General features: G+C 55.9%; 1 protein-coding gene across 1 annotated transcript; it reads left to right on the top strand.

Moving 5' to 3' along the window:
- The first annotated feature begins 648 nt into the window (after positions 1-648).
- Positions 649-5,953, top strand: MRPL54 (mitochondrial ribosomal protein L54). Its single transcript, XM_021930539.2, has 4 exons — positions 649-815; positions 2,757-2,922; positions 5,418-5,554; positions 5,702-5,953. The coding sequence occupies exons 1-3, from the start codon at positions 698-700 to the stop codon at positions 5,548-5,550; spliced, it is 417 nt and encodes a 138-aa protein (XP_021786231.1). The 5' UTR covers positions 649-697; the 3' UTR covers positions 5,551-5,554; positions 5,702-5,953.
- The last annotated feature ends 1,285 nt before the right edge of the window (positions 5,954-7,238 follow it).

The following is a 7,238-nucleotide window of genomic DNA, read 5'->3' as shown; positions in this document are numbered from 1 at the left end:
GGGACCTTGAGGCACCGGAAGCGACATGGGAACCCTGTTGAAGACGGACTTCCGGTTTGGCTCACAGTAGGGAGACAGGTTGGTGCACCCTGGATTTGCGGTCGTCCTGGGAACTTTACCTCCCTGAGTCTCAGTTTCCTCACTAATAAGCTGGGGAAAAAAATAGTACCTACCTCCTAATTGTGAGCATTAAATTAGATCGAGTGGGTTAAGGATTTAGCAGTAGGGCTGGAAAAGAATATATAAAATACATATTATTAATTTGTATATTATATATAATACATACTATATGTTATATATATATTATATACAATAATGTTAAAAATATGATGTTATAAAAATTAACAGTGATTAGACTCCAGGCCTACTGGGGTATATTAGACTCATTGTTAATCTCTTTAAATTTAAAGCTTTGAATAATTACTCATTGGATGGAATCGGGAACATATAAAGTGTGATATTTTTAGTAAATGTTATATAATTGAAGAAGGGCAAGAAGAGGTCAATGAAATAGCCCTTGAACGCCTCCTTCTACAGTAACTACGTATGTCTACAGTCTAAAGAAATCACTATAGAGTATGAGAACTTGGGAGACTACATTTCCCAGACACCTCCACGGGGCCTACAACTCCCGAGCACCCCTTGGACCACTGACGTCTTCCGGAAACGTGCACGTGCAAGCTGCCCGCAATACGTCATGGCGACCAGACGCCTTTTAGGGGCTGCCCGGATATGGGCCGGCTGGGGGACCCGGGAGCTCCTAGACCCCGCCTCTCCTAGAAGGCTCCTGGTCCGGGATTATGCTAAGAAACCAGGTGAGCTGGGTTAACAGGAACCAAATGAGGACGGTGGGTACTCTGAGGAATTGGCAGTGCGCAGGCGCCGGTTGGGGAGGCAGTGGTAGAACTAATGCGCAAACGCAGAGAGGCGGTTGCCAGGCTGTAGGCGCAGGCGCAGTTTGAGGGACCCAGCGCCGCTTGGAGCTCGGGCGTCTGGCTTGGAGATAACCTTAGCGATTGGACGCAGGGCGCAGGCGCCAGCTGGGGAGAGGCCTGGGAGGAGGGTGTGGGTTACGTGGAGCCCACGCGTTTCACTGCGCAGGAGCGGGTTGGAAGGGATTTGCCGGGAGTCTGGGGAGGTCATGAACTTGGGTTCCAGTCCTGTTTCTCTGCCTGCCTCCAAATCGCAGGGTGACCTTGGCCAAGCCGTTACCAAAAATTCAAAGAAACTATGGAGCCTATTTAAATCTTAGCCACTTCAGCAAGAACAAACCAAGGTTATTAAGGTTTAGCTGGATACAGCCTTGCCTGATCTCCTTTGTTGAAAGGGGAAGATTGGCACATGTTCGGCCTTAAAGACAGACACATAGCAGACAATATAACTTGAATGACTTGGTCATTCCAAGCATCGGTGTTACTTAATGCTATGTCTAAATCCCACTTAAAGTGATTTTGAGGCCAGGCATGGTGGCTCACATCTTTATTCCCAGCACTTTGGGAGGCCAAGGAGGCATGATCGATCGCTTGAACCCAGGAGTACGAGACCAGCCTGGGCCACATAGCAGGACCCTGTTTGTATAAAAAATAAAAAAGTGCCTGGCACGGTAGCTCACGCCTGTAATCCCAGCACTTTGAGAGGCTGAGGCAGGTGCATCACTTGAGGTCAGGAGTTCGAGACCAGCCTGGCCAACACAGTGAAACCTCTACTAAAAGTACAAAAAATTAGCCGGACGTGGCAGCTCGTGCCTGTAATCCCAGCTACTCGGGAGGCTGAGACAGGAGAATCGCTTAAACCCGGGAGGCGGAGGTTGCCGTGAGCCAAGATCGCGCCACTGCACTCCAGCCTGGGCGACACAGTGACACTCCATCTCAAAAATAAATTTAAAAAAATAAAAAGTGGGGCATGGTGGCTCACACCTGTGATCTCAGCTACTGGGGAGGCAGAGGCAGGAGGATCGCTTGAGCCTGGGAGTTTGAGGCTGCAGTGAACCATGATTGTGCCCCTGCACTCCAACCTGGGCTGCCTTTATTTTTAAATTTTTTTGGATTTTTTTTTTTTTTGAGATGGAGTCTTGCTCTGTTACCCAGGCTGGAGTGCAGTGATGTGATCTCGGCTCACTGCAAGCTCCGCCTCCCGGGTTCAAGCGATTGTCCTACCTCAGCCTCCCGAGGTGCTGGGATTACAGGCTTGAGCCACCGCGCCCGGCCGGCCAGGCTAGTCTTAAACTCACCTGACCTCAAGTGATCTGCCCACCTCGGCCTCCCATAGGGCTGAGATTACAGGCGTCAGCCACTATGCCTGGCCGAGACCCTGTCTTTAAAAAAAAGTTTTGAGAGGCCGAACGTGGTGGTTCACGCCTGTAATCCCAGCACTTTGGGAGGCCGAGGTGGGCAGATCATGAGGTCGGGAGATCGAGACCATCCTGGCTAACACAGTGAAACCCTGTCTCTACTAAAAATACGGAAAAATTAGCAGGGCGTGGTGGTGGGCGCCTGTAGTCCCAGCTACTCGGGAAGCTGAGGCAGGAGAATGGCGTGAACCTGGGAGGCAGAGCTTGCAGTGAGCCAAGATCATGCCATTGCACTCCAGCGTAGGCAACAGAGTGAGACTCCATCTCAGAAAAAAAAAAAAAAAGGTTTTAGTGTGACAGAGTCCAGTGAGGGGCTGAGGCCACCTGAGACAGGGGGTTCTGTAAGGGAAGTTTGGCTTCCAGGGGAAGGACTGGGCTGAAATGACTCTCCCTCTCCTCCCCCCAGTTATGAAGGGGGGCAAATCCGGAAAAGGTGCAGTGCCCAGTGAGGCCCTCAAGGACCCCGACGTATGCACAGACCCGGTCCGGCTCACCACATACGCCATGGGCGTCAACATCTACAAGGAAGGGCAGGATGTACCCCTGAAACCGGATGCTGAGTACCCTGAATGGTGAGTGGACCAGGCTGTGTCATCCTGCACTGACTATTCCTTCTTCCGCCCCAGGAGGACCCCTTCTGGGAGAGGCGGATCCCCACTCCAGCCAGAGCCTCACAGTCATACCTACGCATCCTGGCTTCAGGGCAGGGGCTTCAGGGCTCTGCATCTGGGTGGTCTCATCTGTAACGGGGTGATGGGACCCATCCCTCCCTCCAACGGCTGTGAGGAATTCATGAGATTAGAACGCCTGTTCAAGTACCTAAAACGATGCTCTTTTCTTCTTTTTTTTTTTTTTTTTTTTTTTTTTGAGGCCGGGTCTACTCTATGCGCCAGGCTGGAGTGAAATTGGCGGATCGCCAGCAGCTCACTGCAAGCCCACCTCCTGGGTTCCGCGCCATTCTCCACCACCTCAGCCTCGGTAGCTGGGACACGGCCTCGCCCGGCTAATTTTGGCATTTTTAGTAGAGAGGCGAGGTTTCACGTGTTAGCCAACATGGTCTCGATCTCCTGACCACCATTGATCCACCCATCTCGGCCTCTGAGAAGTGCTGGGATTACAGGCTGAGCCACGGCCGGCCATGATGCTCTTTCTTCTTAAGCAAATACTTCAAAAGTTTTTTTTTTCAGGCTGGGCTCAGTGGCTCACGCCCATAATCCCAGCACTTTGGGAGGCCGAGGTGGTTAGATCACTTGAGGTCAGGAGTTCGAGACCAGCCTGGCCAACATGGTGAAACCCCGTCTCTACTAAAAGTATAAAATTGGCCGGGTGCAGTGGCTCACGCCTGTAATCCCAGCACTCTGGGAGGCCGAGGCGGGCAGATCACCAGGTCAGGAGATCGAGACCATCCTGGCTAACACAGTGAAACCCTGTCTCTACTAAAAAAAGTACAAAAAGTTAGCCGGGAGTGGTGGTGGGCGCCTGTAGTCCCAGCTACTTGGGAGACTGAGGCAGAACGGCGTGAACCTGGGAGGCGGAACTTGCAGTGAGCCCAGATCGCACCACTGCACTCCAGCCTGGGCGACAGAGCGAAACTCTGTCTCTCTCTCTATATAACATATATATTTTATGTATTTTACATATGTAATATATAATATATATATATAAATTAGCTGGGTGTGGTGGCTCATGCCTGTAGTCCCAGTTACTTGGGAGGCTGAGGCACGAGAATTGCTTGAGCCTGGGAGGCGGACGTTGCAGTGAGCCAAGGTCACACCACTGCACTCCAGCCTGGGCGACAGAGTGAGATTTGGTCTCCAAAAAAAAAAAAAAAAAAGTTTTTTTATTTGAGATGGAGTCTCACTCTGTCACCCAGTCTGGAATGCAGTCACGCGATCTCGGCTCACTGCAAACTCTGCCTCCTGGGTTCAGATGATTCTCCTGCCTCAGCCTTCAGAGTAGCTGGGACTACAGGCATGCACCCCCACACCCAGCTAATTTTTTTGTGGCTTGTTTATTTTTTTGTGTTTTTTTTTTTTTTAGACAGAGTTTTGCTCTTATTGCCCTGGCTGGAGTGCAGTGGCATGATCTCAGCTCACTGCAACCTCTGCCTCCCAGGTTCAGACGATTCTCCTGCCTCAGCCTGCCGAGTAGCTGGGATTACAGGTGCCCGCCACCACACCCAGCTAATTTTTGTATTCTTAGTAGAGACGGGGTTTCCCCATGTTCTCCAGGCTAGTCTCGAACTCCTAACCTCGCGATCCACCCGCCCTGGCCTCCCAAAGTGCTGGGACTACAGGTGTGAGCCACCGCGCCCGGCCTGCAAATACTTACTGACCACTGACTGCCTGCCAGGCCCTTGCTCTAGGCTTCAGGATACAGAAGGGCTCAAAATAGACACAAGTCACCACTGGCAGAACTAGCTGGGGAGGCAGACGGGAAGCAGGAAGTCAGGCAGCTGTGGTGGCGACACTTCCGGGAAGGGGGCAGGAGAATGAGTGACAGAGCAGGGACATTTGGCTGCTCTGGTCTGAGGTTTGGGGGACACAGAAGCCAAGACATGAGTGGGTGGAAGGGGTTTTTCAGGCAATGGACACAGCCTGTGTAAAGGCCCCGGGGCAGGACTGCACCTAGTGTGCTGGAGGAACAGCCGGGAGGCGTGTGTGGCTGGAGCAGAGTGAGGAGGGCGAGAGAGCGAGGAGGCGAGGACAGGGCCTGTGGGCTGCGGGAAGGGCTCTGCTGCGGCCCCAAGCTGATCTGCAGCCTGGGGAGGGTCAGGAAGTCTGAGCAAGTGGGGACAGGTGGCCTGGTGTGGACAGTGCTGGGAGGCAGGAGAGGGCTTGGCATGTGCCAGCCTCAGATGTTGTGCCATTGGGGTGCAGTTGGCTGCATTGCTGCACGGCCAGGGACCCTCCCAGCCCAGGATCCGGGAAGGACCACCCCGAGATCATGCAGCCAACCAGTGGGCTTGGGACCCGGCCCTGTCGCCGCCTCTGCCCGAGGTGCCCAGGACACCAGGTGGCCCAGGGGGTCACCATGTAGCTCTGATTCCTGCCTGCGCCCTCGTCAGGCTGTTCGAGATGAACTTGGGCCCCCCAAAGACCCTGGAGGAGCTGGATCCTGAGACCCGGGAGTACTGGCGGCTGCTGCGGAAACAGAACATCTGGCGCCACAACCGGCTGAGCAAGAACAAGAAGTTGTAGCGTGGTGGGCCGGCGCCACGCCCCCGTCCCCGCCACCCCCAGGGCTTGCCGCATAGCGTGGTGGGTCCGGCACCCGCCCCCACCCGCCCCGCCCCGCCCCGCCCCCTGCCCCCGCCCCCTGCCCCGGGGCTGCCGCGCCCAGCCTAGCGTGGTGGGCCCGGCCTTCCCGCCCCCTGCCCCGAGGGCTTGCCGCGTAGCGTGGTGGGTCCGGCCTCCCCGCCCCCGGCCCCGAGGGCTTGCCGCGTAGCGTGGTGGGCCCGGCCTCCCCCACGCCCACACTGAGGACTTGCCAGTTTCCCAGAGGACGCCGACTTTTGTGAGACAAGAGGCCTGGGTTTCCATGTGACCCCACAGTGGGGCTGGACTAGGGCCCTGGAGGCCAATAAAGACCTTTCTGGGTAGACCCTGGTGCCCCTTGGTATTGTCTGGCGTCGGTCTGGCGGGAAGTGGGCCCTTCAGACCCCAGGGATCCCGGCCTCCATGCCAGCCACTGGCGGGCGGTCTGCAGGTCCCCTGTGCCTCTGGACCCTTGGTGGGCTTCTCTTGCCAACTCCTGGAGTTCCTGACACCGCCCACAAGGCCCGAGCCCCAAATCTCAAGCTGCTGGGTGAGGGGGTTGTCCTAGCTAAGCGGCTCTTGGTTGCAAGGGACTCAAACCTAACTCAAGCCGTCAGAGTCAGAAAAGAGGCTTTATGAGCTTCAAGAACAGAGATGTGCGGGGGAGGGGGGGGGGGGTAGCGGTGTGGCTGCAGGTGTGGCTGGATCCAGGTGCTTCCATATTCAGACCCAAGGCCCTCTCCATCTCAGGGTCCTTGGATCCCCCAGGGGCTCACACTCATGGGCAGGGTAGCCCCAGGGCTCCTGGCTGATGTCCTCACCAGCACAGCAAGTAGAATCAGAGGGAAGGGACTGCCCCTTCCTTCCTGCCACAGTCACAGCGTGGTCCTCGATGGCCTATCCCTGGAGCCCAGGGGCTTGGGCCTTCCTTCTCCACCCCCAAGTCCTCTGTCCACTCCACTGGAGCCCAGGTCTCAACCTCCGCCCCCAGTCCACCCTCTGGAGTCTGCTTTCAGAACCCTGACCCTGACCCACAGCCCGAGTGAGGACTGGCCTCCCTGCAGTCCCAACTCCTGCCCTGCCTGGCTGTGATGAGGAGCAATGGGGCGGGATCCTGAGGGCTGGAGCGCACCAGATTGGAGGAGGCGGGGGTGGGGGGACACCTAGTTAGGGAGTGATGGGGCCTCTTGGTGGGGGTAGATCACCTCATGGACCCCACATCCTGCAGAACCCCCAAGGGTCATGCCCTCATCCCCACCCTTGCCACAGCAGCCCCACCCATTCCTAGGTGGGTACCCTAGGGGCTTTGGGCTGGGCTCACCCACCCTCTGGCTTCCTCTGTCCACAAGCTGGATGGGCGGGGTGAGGACCCGAGGCTAATTCTTCCCGTCCCAGGGAAACCCTAACCTTCATCGTCTTAGGGAGCTCTGGAGTGGAGCGGATTACCACGCACCTGCTGTCCCCGGTGGCCTCCCTGGGCAGGCGGGGGTGTGAGCACGCCTTCTCTTGCACTCACAGCAGGTGGTGCCAGCCCTGTTCCCACCATCCTGTTATTCCCCAAGGTTCTCAGGGCAAAAATCAAAGTTATAACAGCCACTGCCCTGCCTGGCCTCCCCGTCACCTCCCTCCTC

Source organism: Papio anubis, chromosome 20 (assembly GCF_008728515.1).
Source record: "Papio anubis isolate 15944 chromosome 20, Panubis1.0, whole genome shotgun sequence".
Lineage (NCBI taxonomy): Eukaryota > Metazoa > Chordata > Mammalia > Primates > Cercopithecidae > Papio > Papio anubis.
Note: the sequence above shows the minus strand (reverse complement) of the source record. Positions and strands in the feature narration are given on the sequence as shown.

What these genes read in the sequence shown, in the direction of transcription:
- MRPL54 (XM_021930539.2), top strand. Translation starts at nt 698, where the DNA reads ATGGCGACCAGACGCCTTTTAGGGGCTGCCCGGATATGGGCCGGCTGG. An exon ending in GGATTATGCTAAGAAACCAG is followed by an intron (nt 816 to 2,756) that starts GTGAGCTGGGTT and finishes TCCTCCCCCCAG; the next exon opens with TTATGAAGGGGGGCAAATCC. An exon ending in GATGCTGAGTACCCTGAATG is followed by an intron (nt 2,923 to 5,417) that starts GTGAGTGGACCA and finishes CGCCCTCGTCAG; the next exon opens with GCTGTTCGAGATGAACTTGG.